At 42.7% G+C, this 23501-nt stretch overlaps 1 protein-coding gene across 7 annotated transcripts in view; it reads right to left on the bottom strand.

The window, feature by feature from the left end:
* The window catches only part of nfixb (nuclear factor I/Xb), a 194030-nt gene extending 170931 nt beyond the window's left edge, over positions 1 to 23099 (bottom strand). The window contains exons 1-2 of one of the 7 annotated variants that reach the window (XM_032586884.1): positions 22690 to 23099; positions 10256 to 10339 (exon numbers count right to left, since the gene is read on the bottom strand). In XM_032586884.1, the coding sequence (XP_032442775.1) occupies positions 10256 to 10339; positions 22690 to 22692 (87 nt within the window). In that variant the 5' untranslated portion in view covers positions 22693 to 23099. Of the gene's footprint in view, positions 1 to 2329; positions 2669 to 10255; positions 10340 to 22689 lie in introns of those variants that run through there. The other 6 variants (XM_032586886.1, XM_032586890.1, XM_032586901.1 and 3 more) reach the window with 6 other exon arrangements.
* Positions 23100 to 23501: the final 402 nt, after the last annotated feature.

The raw sequence follows: 23501 nt of genomic DNA, 5'->3' as shown, positions 1-23501 counted from the left end.
CCCCTTTTGGGCTCTTAAAGTCAGCACATTACGCGGCCTTTTAACAGCTTCTTCAATAAAGGGAAGAATTAAAGTGGAAACAATCAGAAAGAGGACGAACATTATGATCGCAGCGCCGCGAGTGTTCTCAAATGAAAACCAGACGGCGACTCGCGCCCGCACGAGAGGAGCCGAGGAACGGCGGCGGACCCCTCGGCCGAGTCGTTGCGGAGACGGGGAGGAAAAGCTCCTCTTTTTTTTTCTTTAATAAAGCCACAGTAAAAGGCAGGGGATGAATTACGGCATCAAACGGAGGGCCCCGGCGGTCCGCTGTCAGGAGAAGCCAACTGGGGATAAACAAGTCGGCTTTATTGGAAGAAGACCTGCAGCAGCTGCAGAACACGAGAAGGCCACAGTAAAAGCAGCGAGATCTTTAAAACCTTGATGGGGGTAAAGTTTAGGGGTCTGGAATTTACACCGACAAAGCAAATTGTAAGAGATTTTGCTCAAATAATCTCTATAATGATTTCCATGCACTTTGTTTGGTTGGTTGTTTTTACCAAGGTTAAAGAGGTAATCATGACCAACTAACTGCCTGAATAAAATTAGTTACTAAGAGCATTAAGCTTATTAGCTAAAAAGAAACTAAAACTAAGTTTGTAATTAGGGTGTAAAACAGTGTTGAACTTGTAATAAACTTACAAAGAGGCAGGTAAACCGCTTCCCTGACAACCACAGGTAGGATCATTGGGGTGAATGCCTCAAGGTTAAAAAGGATGTTAGCAGTAGCATTAATGCTGCTGGTAAACTAGCTAAATGCTCAAAGCAACACAGAAACATTGTCAACCATAGTTATATTACATTACTTTTTTCAGTTCATCTATTTATTCATAACACAACCCAAATATAAAAGATAAAAATGACCATTCTTTGCTCCGAAAGGGAATCGCTGAACTGACATCTTCATTTAAATTTGAATTTAAATGCTAATCCGGCATTTAACATTACCTTTAAAATATGCAATATATTTGATTTAAAACAAATTATTTTTTGGCTAATATTCAATATCCTCCAATGTTCATTTTTTGGTGTAGTGTTCTAAAAAAAAAAATAAAAAAATAAAAAAAACAGAGGAAAGCACAAATAATTTAACAAGATTTATAGTCAACTAAAATACGGTCACTTTGTCTCACCCTGAAAATTCCTAATATTTAAAAAAAAAAACTTTTACAGATAAATCAGACACTGGTTCAAGAGAAAGAGCTATTATCCCTGAAAATGAGACGAGATACAAAGACAGTAGGAAGGAAAAACGTTAATCTGGCATTTGCTGCAACTCAGATGGATCTTAGTATTAAAAATAACTGAAAAAAAAAGCAACAAGCGACAACAGTCACAAAAAAATGACCAGATATCTTACATATCACTGTTCTGTTTCTAAATAAGGAAACGTGAGGATTAAAAATGAAAGGCGTGGAACATGAGGGCCATCTTACGCTTAGGCAAAAATATGAAAAGCAGGTAATATTAGATGTTTAACTTAAAAAATGTGTATGAAAAAAGTTTTTTTAAAAAGAATCCTACAGTCACTGAATGGTCACAATATGACGTCCAGGTGCCTTATTGTAGTTAACGTGTAACTGCAAGTGTGCACGTGTTGCATTCAAGTGCAAGCACTTGGAAAACTGAGCACTGCAGCAGATAAGGGAAAGAAAACACAATCGCAAGGGACCGTTTATTATTTTACACACACACACACACACGCCCACACAAGTTCCTCAGTCTCACGGTCAACATCCCAGTCTCAGAAGAAAGTGCCCCACGCACGGAGCCCGGTGGGCCGGGTCGGGCCGGGCGTTGTGCGCCCCGCTCCCCCGCGCTCACACTCCTCTCACCGGTCAAAATCTAGACCCGCCTCGACGCCTGGGGAAAAAAATAAATAACTCGACTGCAATTTTTTTTCTCTCTCTCTCTACGTTCTTTCCCGTCTTTCCCTCCTTATTCGGACTTATCTTCTTCAATCATTAATACTGTTTTTAGCATATAAAACACACATAAGAAGAAGAAACGCCATTTTCTTCTTTTAAGAAAAAAAGAAGAAGAAAAAGCCCCGCGGTGCTCAGGAAAGTTTCCTGCGGCATGGAAGCGCGACGAGCCGGGACGAAGTTTCGGAGTGAGTCAGACGAACAGAAACAAGCTCTGACAAAAACTAACAGACGTGTGGAAAATAATAGACAGAGGCAGCGCTTTTAAAACGCATACACACACACACACACGCATAACACGCACACACACACCGAGAGAGAGCATAGTAGGTCCCCAAACAATGAAATAAGAGAAGCGAGTTTACCTGTGTTAAGCAGTACGGCGAGTACATGGTTATTTTTAGCGGGAAGGATTGGAGAGCTTATTTAAGTTGGATGGAAGCTCGGTATATGGTGCTGCATGGCAGTCGCTCGCCGTCCTGTTTCTCTCACTCCATGCTGCTGCTGCTGCTGCAGCAGCTTACAGTAACCCCGCCTAGAAAGTGAAAGCTTGCACAAACTTTTCAGGGAAAAAACTTCGCCTCCCTCCCCTCTGCTCTCCTCTTTCCTTCTAGCAGGACTTTTAACCGCTTTCCTTTGAATTCTCCGGAAAGATGATTTGCTTTTACCGAGCGCGCGCGCGCTCGCAGATTTCGCGGCAATATATAAGGCTGTGTAAATCCAAGCTTTATTTAAAGAAAAAAGATAATTTTTGTTATTAATTCGTGGTCGGCGCGCGACGCCCTTCACGGCAGCGCACGCGCTTTCCTCCTCCGTCTCTTAACGTTGCGTTCACTGACCCGTGCATTCGGCGTCGCCTTCATGTGTGCACGGGGTGAACAGTCGCTCTGCTCGTCTTTAGTTACTGTTTGAGGTGGGAACAGAGCCGACCCGAGGTTTCACAGAGCCCTCGGCAGAATTTGATTTGGGGGGCCCCTGCTGGCCCCCCAATACCACATGCAGTTAAAGGGATAGCTCACATTTTTTGAAAGTGAGGTGTTGGTGAAGTTGTTACCAACAGTTCCCTCGCTTGCATTAGAAAGTTGTGACGTCCCACTGGGTTTGTAGAAAATTGAAGACAAGCTAACAGCTAATGAACTATTTAAAACTATTCATAATGTGCAGGTCAGCTCACAAATTTTAACCCCTATTCTGTTTGCACACTTTGCCATTTTATCCATTTCGACTTGAACACAAGCAATTTCATCCCCATTCACTTTAATCACTCCGTTTGAAGTTTATCTTTAGTTTTAGGGTAATATTGTCATGAATTCTGAAAATAAATTGTGTGGAAAATTCTAACATCTCCCTCAGACTTTGTGTTCTTATGTAACATGATCTTACACTAGGTTATCATTTATTTCGGTTCTCATACCTCCTGACTATAACCTCCGATCAAATCAAAATTACTCTCAGAAACTTTCTGCTGGTAGGTTTTTAAATTTATTTTGAGCAGTTAACTACACTTCTCTACAGTAGAGTACAAAATATAGAAAATTAAGAAATTAAACGTTCAAAGTGGCAAAGAAGCAAAATAACCAACTGCTTTTAAAAAAAAATTGTTTTCTTTTGGGGGGGGCGGGGGGGGGGATTTACAAAAATAATTCTCAACATGAAGATTGTGGAAAAATTGGTATTTAACTGTAAAGGAAGCGTGATGACGTTGATTCAAGCTTTAATCCTTGAGAACAACACTTAAACACTAAACTCCTTTTAACTCCGGCCCAGGTTGGCACTGACATTGGAGCAGTTTGTTTGGACTTGCAAGCAAACTAATAGTTTATGAGTCCGGAACGTCTAAAAGATGTCAGATGGTCTGCTGATCATTAAAAAAAAAGCAAAAAAAAAAAACAAGGTATGCACTGATCTTACTAAGACCAAAATCGGAATAGCACGATTTTTCCCTGATCTATTCTGACTGTTGATCAGAAAAGTTGCATTAAAACTATTTTCAATGTACTTTGATGCACTTTACGTTTTGCATAAGTTGCTTAGGGATAAATGTGTGGATGCATATATAAGGAATAATGTTGTGATTTCTTCATTTTCTGTTGTATTCAAAAACACCACTTCATTCTAAGAACTTTCAGTACACTTTGTGTTTTCCCTTTTTAGTTCTTGGCGTGAAAAAAAAAAAAAGGAAATGGAATCTAAATCAGTCAAAAGGATTTGAAATTGGTATCGGTCCGAAAGAGAGTCTGATCGGTGCATCTCTATTTATGTGGCACATTTTTCAACGTCTCCAGTGAAATTTAAAGCGATCTGATGGGCTGTGCGCTGCCCCATCAGGGTTTCCCTTGGTGTATTATCAGCCTGGCAGGCCACCAGGCTTTACTTGCCCACCATCTAGGCTAAGCATTGTTTTTTTCTTTTGTTATTTTCTTTTAGTGTTTGCCTTTTTTAAGATTGATAGCTGGTGTTTAGGTATTGTTAATAACGTCTTCCAACAACACCTAATGATTGTTTCAAATTTCCTGTCAACTTTGACCATTTTTTTAACTCAAAACCTCGGCAGTCCGCTGGATGATTGCCCTGGGGCCAATACCGTCGGGCTTAGCAAGTTTTCTGGGGGAAGCCCTGGCCATATCCTGCTTCTGCCTTGGGCCGGCTCTGGGCGGGTGGGAAAAAGTTTAAGGCTTGCATTATGAGGACTGGTGCAAACCTCTGAACATGCTGAGGCTTCTAATTAGAAAAAATGACTTTGTTAACGCTTGTTGTGGTCACGGCCAGGTTAGAGCGCTCAGCCTCTGAAATATTCCGTTTCAGATCGCGAGGATGCCCCCTCCTGCCCCCGGTTTACATTGGATTAGGCACTCGAATTTATTCGCAGGCATCTGAATAAATGCGTCTCCTCATCGCGGCACGCAGGGTTAAGTCTGTTTGTTTGCTGAACCCTGTTTGACCCAGTCTGGAGGCTCAGAAACCAGCAGGGCAAGTCCAAGCCAAACAGCGACTGCAGCATTCACTGGAGAAGAAAAGTAGCACACGGCGAGGACGGACGTATAATCACAGTCTCTGAGCTGCAGTGGAACTCCGTACGCTGGGGCGAGTGGGGTTTGTGAAGTAAAACATTTTCTGCTGTGAATGAAGGTAGGACCTGACAATTAAAAATATATGTACTAAAAATAAAATCAAAGATAACACGGAGCTGAAATTTTTTTTGGGTCTGACAATCGGAGTCCCGCAGATTTACGAGGGGCCTGCCGCTTGTGCGTTTTCCACCACAAGCCTCTGCAGGCGAAACAAAGGGATCTGGGCTCTGTGTGGCCAATTACCGCACGAGGCCAGAGACGCGAGCCAGAAACAGGCGGAGGAGGGGGACCAGGGGGGAATCAGGACGCAGGAGTGAGCAACACGACCGCCGCAAGAACCCCAACCTCATGTCCTCACCGGTGAGGTTAGAACGCCGGCATTCCTCTCTGCGAATACGATTACTAATATGAAAAGCACATGCACAGACACACCCAATAACACACACACACACACACACAGATACTTTTTTCTTTTTGGTGTCTTTTCATGGAGGTGCACTGACTTCCTAAGAACTCCCTCTAACTTTTCAGGGGTTTTTTTTCCCCTTTGTTTCTCGGCTAACTTTCGCAGCTGTCATCCGAAACGCGAGAGTGCAAAAGGTTAGAGCGCGTCCTCGCAGCCCTCCGCTCCGCTTTACGCAATAACACTCCTCTGCTGCGGCTCCTTAAATGAGCCACGCATTTAGTGGTCTGTGTGAGTAAATCTCTCATTAAGTAACACATGGTAGAGCCATATGCTTCGGTTGGTGGGTCTGCTGTGGCTCTGCGTTTTCACACGCTTCGAATATACATATTTACCACTGCTCCAGAGCAGCCAGCCCAGTAACAGCTTCACCCACCAGCTTGGTGCTGCTGTATGGGAAAGTCACATCTGAAGCTTTTTTATTTAAGAAAAAAAAAAAACCTTTCAGAGAGCCGTCCTCTTCGTACACTGCCGTCCGAAAGTGTTCGGACCTCTTAAACACGCAGCACAGTTAACTGAAAAGTGAAGGATTTGCAAAAAAATGTGACATTTTGTTTAATGTTATACCCAGGGCCGGATTTACGAGGATGCGGCCTGAGCTGGAAACCGTTTTGGTGCCCTATCCACTGAGAACAATTATTTTGCTAATGCAGATTACAGTACAGCTGTGCATGGTTCTATGCATAATTTGGTATGAACTGATGATGGTAGGATTAATATACCCCTTGGCCAACAGCTCCATGTTGTTCTTGAAGTAAATTACAAATACTCTAATCAAATACTTGAGAATTGTTTATTTTTATTTTTTTAAAATCCCCCCCAAAAATTATTACAACTCACCTGATATGACTAATAAGAAGTACAATGTCTGCAAAACATGAATTTATTTAAAAGAAAAAAAAAATCTGTGAGCGCACCCCCAAACAAACTGGAGCCCTGGGCTAGTGCCCCTATAAACCCTTTCTAACGTTTCTAAAAGTACAATGGCTGAAAAACATGCATTCATTAAAAAATAGAGAAGAAATTAAACATTGGAGGGCGCCCACAAGAAAATTGGAGCCCTGGGCTAGTGCGCTTGTAAACCCTTTCTAAAGTCTGGCCCAGCTGCTAAAAAAGAAAAATCCTGCCCATAACATCTTACGCTACCTCAGTATAAGTACAGCGAACTCTGCACAGACTAAACCTCATGATGAAGCATGGCAGGGAAAGTATGATGCTGTATGTTTGCTTTTCCTCAACAGAGGTAAGAGAGCCAATCTGAGTTTGTGGGAAGATGAAAGATTCAGAAGTCAGCTCGCTGCAAGGGATCAAAATAAAGGGGACCCAATCCACGGCGTGCTTTTTAGATTTTTAATTGCTAAAAAAAAAAAGACATCCTACATCCTTTTTCATGGTTTATAACATAAAATCCACTGACGCTGTGGAGTTTTGGTGACAAAATGGGAATGAGTTCAATAGGCGTGAGCACATTTTGCAATACTGTCTAATAAAGAGGCAGTTTTGGTGCGTGAAACAGGTTATTCAAGGTAACCGACCTAACATTTGCATAAACAGCTCATCCACACACACAGTATCGCGCAGCCGACACCACACCTGTGCGTTGGGGTGTAGAAGGAGATGGGATAACAGCAGAAAGTGGAGATAAGCAAAAGTGCGGTGGGCTTGTTTGGCTGAGCAGATGTGAGCTCCGCCAGCCCGTTGTTTACACACCTCGCACATGCAGGGCTTCTGCTTAAAGTGGTGGCTGTCAACCGAAGGGGAATCCCCGGCTAAGAACTTTTAAATTTAGTTACCCGTGCAGCCGGAGCCTTTAAAGTCCCGTTTTAACAACAAAAAAACAATTAAAAAGAAGGAACATGTAAGGAAGAATATTTAGAACTAGAGGTGGTTAAATGCAACCCGAACTTAAAAGAAAACTAAAATGGCTCTTTTGTGCAATGCCGCTGAAAATATTGTCGGCTATCTGTTAGCTGCGAAGCAGCAGCTAACGGATAGCACTGTAAAAAGCAATGAGGATAAAGCAGTTCAAGAGCACAGCATTTTATAGTTTTTACTTTTTTTAAAAAAAAAAAGGTCTGCTACCTAAAAAAATCTAAACGCTTTACGTGTTCCAGTCTCGGTACGAGTTTCACGCAGGAAAATTAATAGTGTCGCACGGCTTCCGACCTAGAAATGTGCTTTTCTGTACGCTGAAGCACACAACGTGGCGCAGCACTCGCCGCTGGTGTTTAACTCGGGACAAGCAAAGTGTTTAACAAAGCGAGAACAGCCGTAGAAAATGTGTCTCAGATCACGATTCCACCAGGGAAATTCTGTACTTGTTTTTTTTTTTCTACAGAAACCACTTGCTGCCTTAAACTTTTTAATTCCTTTCACATAACAGGGCAAGTTGCACATTAAGATTCTAGATTTTTAACCCATAGGGGCAAAGAAGCCTGGGCAAAATTGCAAAGGCTCCCCTTTTCTTCCTCTCTTTCTCTTACGCGCCTGTGTGTGTGGGTGTGTGTGTGCGTGGTTGGGTGTGGGTGTGTGTGTGCGTGTGGGGGTGTGTGGGCGTGTGTGTGTGTGTGTGTGGAAATAATAATGGTAATGGTTTGCAGATGAGTGGAGGGAGCTGTGAATGACATTATGATTGTAGTGTAATTACGAAGAGCTCGAAAACAGACGGACAGAGTTCAGAGTAATGACTTGAACACATTTAATACTAGAGGTGTAACGAAACATCCAATTCACGAGATGAAACAATACGTGATACTACAGGCTCACAAAGTAACAGGGATTTTTAGTAAAACTGTAGGGGTAAATTAAGATTCCCAGTTTTGCCTTTCAAAAAGTGGAAAGGTTTGTCGAACCACTTTGGTTTTTAGTGTAGAATATTTTGGTCCAACGTTAACTCTTCCTTACATTGTGGTTTTAAAATAAAACTTTTACCTCAGATTCTGAACTATAAAAATAAGTAGTTAGACATATTTTGACCAAATATACTGTAATATGCATTAATAAGCACAGTGGGAACTGCTTAAGCTGCTAGCGCAGATGCTGTCTTCCTTATTTCCGCACCTGGATGTTCAGTCAATCAGCACCGAGGAAAGTAAAAGCAGCTCCTGGATTGGCTTTTTCGAAAACTTTGAGACGTAATCTACGTTCACATAGCAGGCAAATGTGACCCAAATCGGATTTTTATGCCCTTATGCAACCCATGTTGGACTTTTCCATGGCAGTATTGACGAAACGACCCAGTCCAGATTTTTTTCCACCACAGCTAACAGCATGTCAAGTAGCAGCCTCACAAGCTGGAATTCAAAATGTTCTTCCAAATAACTCAGATATGCTCCAAGAGAGAAAATTGCAAATAGGCAGAATTTATGTGAATAACTTTGAGTCACAGTGAAAAGAAAAATTTGCAAATGCAAATCACAGACTAGTTTTAATGTTTTCTGGTGGTGTTAGTAACCTTTCCAGCCCACATTTGTCATGATAAAGTAAGACTGATTACCAAAAAAATAAATAAATAAAAACATAAATGGCTGCATTAAGCTTTTTGAAAATATTAGTTTTCCTCATCTTTAAGACACCACAGTTTCATGAAAACTGCAACAAAACAGAGAAGAGCAATTTTCAAAAGTATCCGTGTTGATCAAGTAAGCGACTAACGTTATTTTCACACCTGATAGTTTGGTAGATTTGGCTCGACTGGGGACCAAAATTGCAACATTTATTACATTTTCAGCTCCTGTGTCAAACGAATACTGTGAAAAAACAGTTCACCTCCCTCGCCTGTGGTGGCGCTGCACCAAGAACCACCGAAGAAAACAAGGGCAAAACCTCTGAAGAAGACACCGAGCACAGCGTCCTTCTTCACCAAATGTAAACAAAAATGGAGCGGCCTCAGATTTTAGCAGTTATAGAATTTCTCTTTCGTTTTTGGCTTAAGACCACGACCCATTTTTCCCCACTGGGCCCAGATACACATGCCTGTTTTAGTTGTATTTACCCAGAATGCGCTACGCTCTATGGTTTACTTCCAGCTTTCGGAGCAGTCTCCGGTCTGATTGACATTCATATATGCATTTGAACCACACCAGAGTTCACTTCAATCGAACTGAGAGCGCGGTTTGCAGGCGGACCATAGTTCACTTTTTTGGTCCGCATCAGAATTTGCATTCACACCTCCCCAAATGAACCGGACTTTGTAAGCAACAAACTAGAGTTTAATAAAAGCAATCTAAACAGGACTGGTGTGAATGCACCCCACGTGAAAGAGTTCTTAATTTTGTGCTAATAAGAAGCTAAAAAACAGATGTCAACTTAAGCATTGTTAGCAGCTAGCAGCTAGCCGGTCACAGCTGATAACGGCTGAAAACTCCAGTGTTGTTAGCAGCTAAAGGTTTGGCAGTTGTGTTATAAAAGCCTTCATATATTGTATCTCGTCTTTCACATTCTCAATGTTGCTTTATATATCTATGTATCCTACCAAAAGTGTTTAATGTGAAAGCCAAAATTATTGTTCTTTGATGCTAATGAAAGTGAGAACTACTAGCTTGAAGCAATTACATAGCACTTTGTGAGACAGACCTCATCTTGATTAGAAATATCCTAAGATTTTAATATAGGACCTCGTTACACCCCTAATTAACATCAAAACAAAGATCCACACATACACAAATGCAAAAGTGATGATGGTAATAATTCCACAAATAATGTTAATGGCAATAATAATAATAATAATAATAATAATAATAATAATAGATGCATACCCTGTATGAATCTGACACTACATAGCACTCAGGCATCCCAGGAGCTCTGGAGGGTTCTTCGTTCAACAGAAAGGACTCCGTTGCCTGAAACATAACACAGCGGTCATTCACTCACTCACAGTGACAAGGCATTTACAATCACGCAACTTTAAAAAAAAGACACAGAAAAGCTACTTGCAATGCTGCAGAATCAGATTTTGTAAAAATCCTCCTCATCCTTCTTGACCTATATAACCCACCACAGCTCCCCCCCGGCCCCCCGATCCTTCCATCCCCGTTTCTCCAAGTCCCACCAGCAGACAATCTTTTCATTGTTGCAGTCCGGACGTGTTGCACAGGTAGAGCGCGCTGCCCGGCCGTGCCCGTGTGCGGAGCGGAGCGGTGCCGTTCCGAGGCCTCGCCCCGCCAGCCGTCAACTCTTGCTGTATAATGAGGAGAAAAGTGTCTCGCTTTGGCACAACTCGCATAATGCTCAGACACAACGGCATTTCCTGTCTCAATGCCATTTCACCTGCCTCGTCACTTTTCTGTTGCTGCGCACTGATTCAGCAAAAAAACATTCACACACACAGTCTGATATTACACAAACTCAGCAGAAAGCCATATATACAGTTCTTTGCTAAATTATTCCACTTCAGTTTGAGGGTCCATAAATAATCGTTTTTAGTAATATAAAACAAAAAATTTTGTGTGGATGAAAGGCCAAAACGTTTTAAAAAAAGCATTTACTTTCCCAGATATCCACCTACATGTGGACTGTATTTAAGTATGAATAAAGTTATTCTACAAAGGCTTCAGAGAATTGTTAGAGAATATTTGCGAACACTGCGACAGACTGGCGACCTGTCCAGGGTGAACCCCGCCTCTCGCCCGGAACGTAGCTGGAGATAGGCACCAGCAACCCTCCATACCCCATTAGGGACAAAGGGTGGACAGAAATGGATGGATGGATGAATATTTGTGAACAAAGAGCATCACGAAGACTTAAGGAACACAGCAAACAGTGATGAAAAATGGCCCAGTCAAAAGTCCAGACCCAAATCCAAACTGAGAACCTGTGGCAAGACTTGAAAAAACCTGATGATTACAGACACTCTCCACCCAATCTGACTAAGCTTGAGCTAATTTCCAAAGTGCATGTTATAATACAGAGTCATAAACCAACAGGCGTGCTATGAGAAATAAAATGACAGATAATCAACTTTGCAAATTTTCACAACTTGGTGTGCAGCGGGGACCACGCATCTGCCATCCAGACGCAGCCCGGCCACACTACGGCCTCTGTGTTGCATAGCTAAAGTGTTTATATCCAGCGTTTGTTCCTATTCAGCGCAGTTCATTTGTATGCACCGGGATGCACCGGCGGAGGCTCTGAACGAGCAACCAGGGCGGTTCTGAAGTCAATTGAAGCAGGCAGGCCAGACAACATGGAAGGCCGGGAACCTGAAAGCAGGGAAATCTGGGTCAGGGTGAGAGTTCTGCCTGGCTCACAAACCACCAGGTATTAGCTTTGCATCTAAACTGGTACAAAGTGAGCAAATTTAAATCCTTGGAATCGAGTAAACAAAAAAAAAAAAAAAACTGTTAGGCTGAGGCTAAAAATCTGCAGGGAAATGAAAATAACTCAATCAGCTGGAGGCGACAATCTTCACTCGCTAAGTTTTACTCTGCGACTTACCGGAAAGAGGAACACAGGGGGAAATAATCCTGTTTTCCAGAACTTTCCTAGCGTTACCTTGAGCTGGAGCGAACGTGCACACCCTCCCTCCAAAAAAAAAAAAAACAAAAAAAAAAAAAAAAAACAGGAACAAACTTTGCTCGTAGCCGGCAAGAAAAAAATGTAAACTTATTGAAACTGGCATGTGCGATAAACAATTCGGAGGGAACTCAAACAGACATTAGCTTGCTTAAGCATTAACATATGCACACAAATACGCTCGCGCGCGGGTGTGACACGGGATTGCCCTTGAACAAATACATGCAGAGACACATGCATAAACACAGCACTATAATAAGTCCCAGACTTGGGCTAACCGAGCTGCGGCTGCAGACACAGGCTATTCATATCCTTCAGAATGAGAGGTTACAGCTCGAGTCCTTTTCCTTTTACTGTAGCAAAAGGAAGGACAATGTGCGCGTGTGATTTCACTCTGAGTTTGTGGCCAAAGGTTTCAGGCGGGCTGATTAGCATAAGAATAACACAGATTTCACGTAGCCCAGAGTTTAGCACGAAGAAAGTTAGAAGTGGAGCCGTCCGATAATCTGGGAAAACACCCCCCCAGCCCCAGGCGTCGCATTCGGCCTCAGCGCCCAAAACTTTCTGGCGATGTCACGGCTAATACGCGAGGAAACACCGGAGGAAAACCATTTGTCCCACTAAATGGTGCCCTTGTCAAGCTCTTCGGGGTTTTCTGTTAAGCTCTTAAAACGACCCAGTCCAGCTGAGGGATATATTTTACTCTGCTGATAATAACAGAGCAGCACAAAATGTGGCACGACGGTAGTCCTCGCCCGCCTCGTGTTTTCTGGCACGTTTCAGTCATTTGAAGATGAAAAATGACCTGCGCCGGATCGGTGTGGCTAAAACACCCCGGGAAAAAAATGACAGGATGAAACACGGGGAGTCTTTCTCCACACCGCAGTGTTGTTGGAGGTTGAATATTTCAAAAATACTTTATTTCCCCTCTCTGTCATTTTACAATTTACAATTCACAAACTGAGCCCCCAAAACCGTATTTGCTCCTTTACAGATTTCTCCTATTTATTTATTTTTCACATTGGTAAATGTTTAGACTACCAAACTAATTTTATTTTTTTTACATGTGGATTTGATTTAGTAGGAGAAAAGTATCTGTCCTTATTAAATCATCAGGGAACGTTGCTGAATTACAGGATTACTTTTGGCTGAATTTTCTCATCCATACCCAGAGCCCTGTTTACTGCCTGACCCACAGAATAAAGGAATCACCTCACTAAAACCTGGCAACATAATTAAGGAGTAGACAAAAAAAAATCTAACCTAATCCTCCAAGCTAATAAGGTTTATGAACAGATGAGATATTCAACATGTGGAGCCCTCCATGATTTGATTAATAAGATGAATTTGGCTAATTTGGTACTTTGAGACTTAATCTACGTTCACATAGCAGGCCAATGTGACCAAATCGGATTTTTATGCCCTTGTGCGACCCATATTGGACTTTTCCATGGCAGTATTGACGGGACGACCCAATCCAGATTTTTTTCCACCAAAAAATAAAATAAAATAAAAATAAAATCTGACTTGAACCACTTCCATATTTGGAACTAAATTGCAAATGTATATTTCTGCAGATGTTTCCAAACGTCTGAAGTCTGAACGGTTATGATGCATTTAATCCGACTTTTACGTCACTGACTGGAGACGAGCATCGTCGTTCTGCACCAGCAGAAGCCAGAGCAGGCAGAAACAACGGCTTAAAAAATTTAAAGTTGTGAATGGAGTCTGTTTTACTGAAGTGAATCACACGAGAACTCCATCACTCTCGGCTCTGGCTGTGCATCCAAACAGACTGCGCTACAGAAATTGTCATCAACGCTACAAGGGCCGTCGCTCTCACTTCTGCTGTCTTTTTATTAGCCTCCTTCATCTCGTCTCAAGATCGGCCACAGTTGCTGAATAACTTTTAAAGTCGATCCTGTTATTTCCGTAAACCGAGTGCTGCTGTGTGACGTCAATCTTCTTCTTCTAGGTATTCAAAAAAAAAAAAAGATTTCAGCAAAATTTGAAATGGACAGAACTAACGTAGCCTTAGTTGTCAATTCACTGTGAGAAATCAAATTATTATTGCTCCTTCAGGACTCCCAGAGTTCCTACGTTTTTACGTGTTTTGTCTGTGCACACAAAAATAACACTTTTGGTAACAAGATCATTTGGATTTGGATAAAAATGATAATGGTACCTCAAAGGGTCGTCCAATGGTATATCTAATTAAAATGAGGCGACTGATACTGGTTAGGATTTCAAACCTTGAGGCCTCAGTCTACCAGTTTTTCTGCCTGACTTTCTTGACTTTCATTTGTCGCTTAAAGGAACTGTGAGCAAAATAAAAACAAAAAAACTTCTACAATTAAATTTCCATTGGCAGATTTATCTTTCTAATCGAGGAAGCTGTACCATCAGTTAGCATTCCCTCCATCTTCCAAATATGGTCATTTCCTTATTCACGAAAAAGGCAGAGGACAAAGCAAAATGACTAAGGTGCACCAAGAAGTTTTATGGTGAACAGAATCAGTAGATTTTTCAGCTTGACTGGCTCTGACCTTTCATTCAGCATGTCGGAGAAGAGAAGAATAAGCACTGGAAGGATCCATAAAAAAAATAGCTCCAAAGCAAATCATGCATGAAATCTAATGTAACTCCACATTTTAAAACTTGATCCAGAGATAAATCATTACTTAATACAGACTTTGCAAAAGATAAACGCTAACCTCAGAAAACAAGAGAGGTACACCTTACTCTGAACACATGTTGAAACACGCAACTATTGGCAAGAGCCGCGATGGCTCGCAAAACTATTCCTAAACATTTTCCCCATTCTGTCACATTCCAACCACAAACTTTTGATTTATTGTGTGGGGATTTACATGCTGAAACTTTTGCCGGTTCTTCCTTCCAAAGTAGCCCAAACACAGTCAAAATGGACAGTGAGCATTTTGCAAACACCAATTTTCCGGTCATGCAATGGATTCCCAATTAGATTTATGTCTGGACTGTCAGTTGGCAATTCCAACACTTGAATATGTGATGCCATTTAATTCAAGCTTGTAGGATAAGTAACACCTAAAAGTTGAAGGATGCTAGTCCATGAGCAATGCAGCTTGAGGCCGCTGACCTAAACCATGCAATTGTAGCTCTGGCTGCGTGTGTAGGGTCAACGTCCTGATAGTAGGTGACAATCTTCTCCAGTCTGAAGTCTTTTGCTGGCAGGTTTTCTTTTAGGATTGCCCTGTATTTAGCTCCATCAATCTTCTGATCAACTCTGACCAGCTTCCTCATCCCTGTGGAAGAAAAGTATCCAAATAGAGTCATGATGCCACAGCCACAGATGGTGTGTTCAGAACGATACGCAGCATTGCTTTTCTTCAACACATCTCCATTCTTGAATAGTGACCAGGTTTGTTGAGCAGACGACCACTAGTTGTCCAGTTGACAGATTCTCGAACCTGAGCTGTTGATCTCTGCAGGACCTCCTGAGGTAGCTCGTGTTTTTCCGTAGCGTTTCCATTTCCGGACCATGGAACAACAGCTTCTTGTAATATGCTCAAATTGAGGGTTGTTATTTTGGAGTCGAGACTCCACAACTTGTTGCAATCCAGCCGCTCGTTTACACGACAGAAGTGACCGGAGTCTCTCACACCGGCAGATTTTGAAATCAGGTCTCAAGAGTGTGAAGTACTTCACAGGAACGAAAGCGCACATGTGCAGGACACATGACTGTTGGGTTTATTCTACGTCTGCAGATAACTATAAAACAATGGCGGATTGTCCTACATTGTGCTACTTAACCTGTTTGTTTTAAAACAACTTCTGCTAAGTAATGTATGTGTCACATTAGCACTTTGCTCATCGGAGTGCTAATCTCCAATGAACGACATTAGCATTCTAAAGCTAATTGGGGAATTGGTGCCTGTTGTATTTACAATGTGGTAGAAGCTAAGGGTCAAAAGCGCATTAGCGCTCAATGACATGCTAAAATCACAGCGCCATCTGGCTTGACACGACGTCTATAACTGACTCAAGGTGTCTTAGTGGTGCCGTCTGAAAGTGGAACTCTTCCCCAAACAACATCCGAAAATACCAGCAGTTTCCAGGCAGCGGTCTCATGTAAACACACCCTAAGAAACCTCTGAAGTCTTCACAGAACAACAAGAAGAGTTCAAGGGCTGTGAAAGCTTTAGAAAGCAGCTGTATTTTAGGACATTGCCACGGAATTTGTTGGGATTCTGCAGGTTGAGGAATCAAATCAAGTCAAAACGAGTTATTTCTCAATAGCCTGTGGCGACTGTAGGAGGGATTTTTTTTTTGAATAAGAAACTGACCTGCACAGCACCTTTTCTCAACAGTGCCTGTTCGGTTTTCCTCCGACAACCAGAAACACAATAAGTCAGATCTGGAGAGGAGGGCTCGGTGCCGAGGGCTGGCTCGCTTTCAAATGGATTAATTGGAACACATATACATAATTCCCGCCTTTCCCTGTCTCGCTTATTGTCTTCTCCGCACCGAAACACAAGGACAGAAACCACCTGGGTCTCCACATTTCTGATGCGTGCAGGAGAGGCGGGTATCTTCACAGTCGCTGATTAACAGCCTTCTCATCACTCCGCCGTACCATCCTAACCATTAGCAGCATCGACACGACCGACGGTTTCTAGAGCATCAGAGGCTTTCCTCCGCCGAGGAAGATAACCGACCCGAGTCCCGTTACATTCAGCCCTTAATTGTATCCTCGTTTTTCACCTGGTAACGAGCTAACAGACCTGTGCAGATGTGGCAGGCACATCAAAGAGTAGGAGGGCTGGGGAGGGTGGTGGGGGCGGGAGGAAGGACTTGTTTGTAGAAGAAAAAAAATGTGCTGGAGAATATGAAAGGGGAAATTTACGTTGTGTGAGTCCAAGCCAGCGTCACCTCAGGGAGAAATGCTGGAAAAATGTGATATTTTACACCTGCATCTCAGGAGGTGCAGAATATGAGGAGACATGGTGGGAGGGGTGGGGCTGCGGGTGCAGTAATTAGAAGAGTGTGTGTGTGTGTGTGTGCGTGCTTCACACGGATCTGTTTGTAGGTTTTCGGGGCTCGCCACCGGTTGTTTCTTTTTCCAGCATTCGGGTTGGTACGATCCATTCGCTGCTGTGTTATTAAGAATGCTAAACCCGGTTCCGAATGCTCGGAAAACAGCTGAAAATGGAACAAATATGCTAATGTTTAGAGGGGTTTTTTTTGCCCAGCGATAAATAGCTGGCAAGCTCTGTTTAATGAATAATGCTATCGGCTCTCCTTCCTAATTAAAGCCTAAAAAGAGGAGAGCAAACGGAGGAAATGCACGTGTTGTTGTGATTTTTCAACCCGGTTTTATGTAAGAAGACACCAACACCTTCACAAATTAAGTTGACAACGTTAACACACAGCAGAATGCAGTCAAATGCGCCTTAACCAATTCATCTGAGAAATGAATAACAAGAATGAAGCATAATCAAAAGTAATATTAAAAAGGTTAAGATGTCGTGTGATTGGACTGAGTTTGAGCCATATAAAATAAGACTAAATGTTTCATTTACTAAAAGTGTAGGATTGCTACAGCACCTAGATTCAAACCAAAAATGTTCTGCCTGTCTTTCAGTTCGTACACATTATGGCTTTAACAAGATCTCCTATCTGTAACATTAAAACGCCACAGCAGGTCCTGGAGAGATCGCCTGGGTAAGAAACGGGCACATCTCAGGACGCCCTGCAGTTTGCTCATGTGGAGTTGAAGTTCAAGATGACTTCCTTCTACAAACCCACCGTCATCTGGACTAAGCAGGCAGCACTGTGAGGATCATCTCCTTTGATTTCATCAGTGCATTTAATACAATTCAGCCTGATTCGCTTTGTCAGAAACTCCAGAAGACACAGGCGGACGCCTCAACAATCACCTGGATCTATGACTGCCTCACAAACAGACCACAGTTTGTGAGGCTGAAGGACTGTGGGTCTAACCAGGTGGTCAGTAACACCGGAGCACCACATGGGGCTGTCCTCTTACTGTGACTCGTCATTTCGTACACTTTCAGACTTCTGGGACAAAACAGACTCCTGTCATCTGCAGAAATACTCAGATGACTCTGCAGCTGTCGGGTGAATCAGAGATGGACAAGAGGCTGAGTGCAGGGATCTGGTGGAGCGCTTTGTGTCATGGGTGTGGGAACAATCATCTCATTTTGAATGTAAGCAAAACAAAGGAGATGATTGTCGATTTCAAAAGAAGGGTTAGATCAAAGCCTACTTCCATCACGGGAGAAGAAGTGGAGGTGGCTGAGGAATATAAATACCTCAGTGTTCGTCTGGACAACAGACTGGACTGGAGACGCAACAGTGAAGCCGTTTATAAGAAGGGACAGAGCAGACTGTACTACCTGAGGAAGCTAAGATCATTTAAGGTTTGCAGCAAGATGCTGAAGATCTTCTGTAAGTCTGTTGTTGAGAGCGTCACCTCTTCGTCCGTCATCTGTTGGGGCAGCAGCATCAGAACCAGGGACATAAAAAGGCTCATCCACCCGATAAAGAAGGCTGGTTCTGTTCTGGGGACGACTGTGGAACCTCTGGAGAATTTTACATAAAATCAAAACAATTATAGACAATCCCGAGCATCTTCTTGAGACTGTGTAGAAAAACAGAAGATTCTGTTTTTCTAGAAAGACCTGCTACAGGAGAACCTTCTCACTGACAGCTATCAGCGTCTACAACAACTCTTTGTAACAACAACATATGTAATTTTTTCCTTTGGGATCAAAAAAGTATTTTTGAATGGAACTGAATTGATAAGTAAAATCTCTGGGCTTGATTTCGTCAAATAATTACATTCAAGTGAACAAAACTTCACTGAATTCTTTCAGGCCAAGTCACAAATAAGACAAACAACTTGTGGCTCTCTAAAATACCCCTCATGAATCCTGTCCAATCCAACAACTAGAGATTGCTTTGCAAGCTTCATAGGAATTTTGTCATCGTATTAACCTATAAACTTCATCAAGGGTGACTTCCAAATGAAATCCAAAAAAAACCCAGTTGATTATCTCAAAACCAATCAGCCTTACAAGGCGGTCTGATCTCACCATCCTGAGATTTGTGCCGTTTGAGCTTATATCAGACTTTCCATCTTTAAGCTACACGCCACATAAGCTATTCCAGCCGGCTTTGGGCCTTATTTATTTTTCCAAGGAGACGTCGGGGCCAGGACAAACAGAACGGCATCATATTCTGTATATACAGTGAGGGATGACATCACAGGCAGCAAAACGGCCAAAACCGAGACACACATGACTGAAAAAAACCTCCAGCCTGAGCATCATATGGACCACTATCCACACACACACACACACACACGCCCACCCCCACGAACACACACACGCACATTGAATATCACTTTTCAAGAACCCTACAGGATTAGTTATGTATTTTTCTGTTTTATCTTGTATTAAAGGCAAACTCAACATAGGCGCGTCATTTACCTCGATGTTTAAAAGAGAATAAACCAAATCCAAGGTCTAATTTATGTACATTTGCGACTTAAAAGATCATAACTCCCTCTGATGGTTTACAGAAACCACTCTCTGTTTACCTTGCGGCAATTACAAAGACAACATGGAGAACTTGCTAATGTCTCAGATAACGATCCCGTTTGCAGACATGGGTCGGACCTTCGTCATCAGGGGGAAAACGGATTCATCTCGACACCGACTGACAGGTTTCCTCCAGCGCATCTCTGACTAAACCGACGTACAGCTGGAATGTTTTGGCACAACTTCACCACGCAGGGTGTCTGCAAAAAATATATATATATATATAATAATAAAATAACTAAATAAAGAGGAGCTGGAAGTAGGAGAACAACAAGTGGAGATAATCCCATGTGAGGCCTGTCCTGAATTCTGTATCGTTTTTAACTGATGAGCTTTCTTGGGCGACTGCCACGCCAAGCGAGGATGCTCATAAACAAATAATTATTCATCCTAATAATCTTCCATATTCATGTGCAAATAAGATCCCTCCCTGGTATCGCAGCGGCTTCAAGGTTGTATGTGGGAGGTTCCTCTAACTACTGCCTGACTCGACTCATTTCATGCCAGGAACGAGTCCGTCTGAGGGTCAAGGATATGTTCTGGCCAGATATGAGAGTTTTGCCTGAGCAGAGTTTTTTTTTTTTTTTTTTTTACTAATAAATGGAAAAGCAAAAAGGACGTTCTCTGAATATTTGAATATCTGCTCACAGAATATAAAACAGAATATTAAGAAGAAAACTATTTTATAAAACACCCTTTAAATAGTTTATTTTTTGTCACATTCCAATTATAAACTTTAATGTATTATATGTGATAGACCACACAACATAGTATTATTTGTCTTTTTTCAGACATTGCTAGGGACGCATTATTTTAAAGAGGCAGTATAGGCACATAGTGCAATTTTATACCACAATCAAGTAATTATCTTACCTTCAGTTGATATAATATTCTGCATATATCAAATAAGATGTGAAAACAAATTTTACCTCGTACTTTAAAGCCATGAAATTGGGCCTCTGTCTCTTTAAAAACTCCTGGTCTGAAACTCCGCCATCAGGAAGTCACCAAAGCATCGCGCCTCGGTTAACCCTTTAATAACGTTTTTATTTTTTACCAGCGTTGCACCGAGAAGTAGCTAGCATAACGAGCTCAGCAGGTGCGCTGTTCCACCGGGTGTTTGCTAATTGCTGCTGGCTAGTCTGAAGGAGCTGAGCGGGTGAGTTGTTGGCGAGCGGCTGGGAAGCTGCAGCTCCAAGGAGTAGCTTCGCCTTAACGGCGTAGCTAGCTTCAACAAGTCTGAATGGTTGCCACAGGAGATTAAAAGGATTTCTCAAACATGCGTGGCAGAATCAAAGTAACAGGCGTTCTTGATGAGGGAATAACATTATAACATGACGTAAATCTAAAAAAAAAACGCTGATTTTAAATAATACTGACCTTTTAAAATATCACTCTGATACCCTTGAAAGGAACCCAGTGAACAAACTAGCCTAGCGTACGTGTGTTACTTGAATCAATGTTTGTTAGAGAGAATGAGGGAACAAACAGCAATATGAGGAGCAAGAAACGCAACAGACAGGTAACATGATGGCGTATGTGGGGTTAGGGTATAAAACTATATCTGCTTTGAACATCTAAGAAAACTCTGTTCAGTTCGATGTCGGAAAAATGGCAAGAGACACAATCAGTCGCCTTCCTAAACCACAGGACAATTGTTGAAACCTGGCCCCTTATGGATGAGTAATAATAATAAGATGACCAACACAGAACATTCTGGCCTTCACGCAAAACGCTGTGGAAGAGAACTAGCAACAAACATCATCCTGAACACACAATCCCCATAGTGGAACACGGTAATGGCAGAAACAAAGATTTTCCTCAGCACGGACAGGAAAGCCGGTCAGAGTTGATGGGAAGTTTTGGCTGAAAACCTGTTTGATAAAATCATCACCCAAGACCAGGAAGCTCCATTTACCGCAAGGCAACCAACCTGAAACATACAGCAATGGCTTAGAGCAAAGTATATTTATGAGTTAGAGCAGGGGTGGGCAATCCTGGTCCTCGAGGGCCGGTGTCCTGCAACTCTTAGATGTCTCCCTGGTCCAACACACCTGAATCCAACAGCTGAATCACCTCCTAAGTGCAGTCAAGTTCTCCAGAGTCCTGCTAACTACCTCATTATTTGACTCAGGTGTGTTGAAGTAGAGATGCATCTAAAAGTTGCAGGACACCGGCCCTCGAGGACCAGGAGTGCCCACCCCTGAGTTAGAGTGTCCCAGTCAAAGTCCAGACCTAAATTTGATTAAGAATCTGTTTGCAAGACGGGGAAGTTGATGTTTGTAGGCGCTTTCTATCCAAACTGACTGAACTTTAATGATTTTTTACAACTAAGTCTCAGCGCTACAGACCTGCAGCTGTGACTGATTATGATTTTTATTGGTGAAATCAAAAAATTTGCAAAGCCTTTGTTTTCCTTACATTTCACAATTATCCACTACTGTGTGTCAGTCTATTCCCAATTAAAACTCATTTTATTGAATTGATAAAAATAGAAGTTCAGGCTGTGTGAACTTTACTGTGCATGAATCTTAAGTAAGTTTTCGAAATGTATGACATAAATAAATACATAAATAAATAAAAATAAAAACCATTATACCAGGTGCCGGTCTCTGACAGGTACAAAAAAAAAAAAAAAAAAAAAAACATGTCCCAAGCGCTGTGCGTAATTACGCGCAAGTCAAACTGGCGCAGGGCAGAATAGCCCATCTTTTATCATTGTAACCTAAGCCCATCTTTCCTCACTCTGCATGACACGCAATAGTGCGCTTCATATGTATGTATGGCTATAAATAGCGCAGGCTGCCTCGCTTCTAGGACTCCTCTAATGAGAGGAGTCAGGTTCTCAGTGTGGATGAAGCAGCTCTGGGTGGGCTGCTTGGACACTGATTTGGGAAAAAGTTCGGAAATCATAAAAAAAAACATTCAGTTTTGCATGATGATGATGATGCTGCTGGGGGTGGAGGGCCGGGGGCTTGGCACACAGGAATGATCTGGGTTTTTATATTTCAAAATTGTAAAAGTACAATAAAGTGCAGAAAAATTAGCAGATTATTAGTTTACACAGCACGTACCATTGTGGTGTGGGGAAATGTGCCAACACTCTCAAAGAGCCATTTTCCACTTTCCAAAGTTCAGCTTCCAGAAAAAAAAAAGAGGGGGGGGGAAAAAAAGGTGGGAGATAGAAACGTGCCTGGTTCTTGTTGTGCTGTTGACCAGGCCTAATGCTCGGCCTGCTGCCCGGTAAACATTCTACAATGCTGGGGGAGTCTGCGGGTCAACTTCCCCCCCCTCCTCCTCCTCTCGTTACTTATCCGAACCGGCTTTCTTCGTCCGGAGAGTTTCTTTCTGCTCGCTTTCAGCTCCTCTGTTTTCCTATCACATTCCAACTCCCAGCTGAGCTCGATGATCGAACCTCCGTCGGTCCCCCGGCAGCGGAAAGCAGCGACCGCCGACCCGGCCGCCGTGACGAGCCCCGAGGCGGTGGAGGCGGACAGTAAGTAGCCTTCTCTCTCTCTCTCTCTCTCTCTCTTTCCGCGCTCACTCGATCAGCTGTTGCTCCTGCAGATTCGGACGCTTTTCTCTCCCTTCATGCACGGACTCGATCCCTCGGCTTTTTCCTTCCTTTTTGTGTCTGTGTGTGCGCGTGCGCGCGCTGATCTGAAAGCGTGCAGTTCTTCCTCCACCTGTTCCCTCAGAGTCCGCGCGCAGACCGAACTCCCCGTCCCGAAATCGTAGACATCGGAGCGGAGCCTGTTACCAGTCGACGGAGACGTGACCGCGGCGTGTGAGTGACACCGAGCAGCTGAAATCGAGTAAACAAAGTGCAGGAAAGTATGGGGGGGGGGAGGTAGAGGAGGGGGGGGAAACACGGCGCGGCTGCACG

Source organism: Xiphophorus hellerii, chromosome 16, assembly GCF_003331165.1.
Source record: "Xiphophorus hellerii strain 12219 chromosome 16, Xiphophorus_hellerii-4.1, whole genome shotgun sequence".
Classification (NCBI taxonomy): Eukaryota; Metazoa; Chordata; class Actinopteri; order Cyprinodontiformes; family Poeciliidae; genus Xiphophorus; species Xiphophorus hellerii.
Note: the sequence above shows the minus strand (reverse complement) of the source record. Positions and strands in the feature narration are given on the sequence as shown.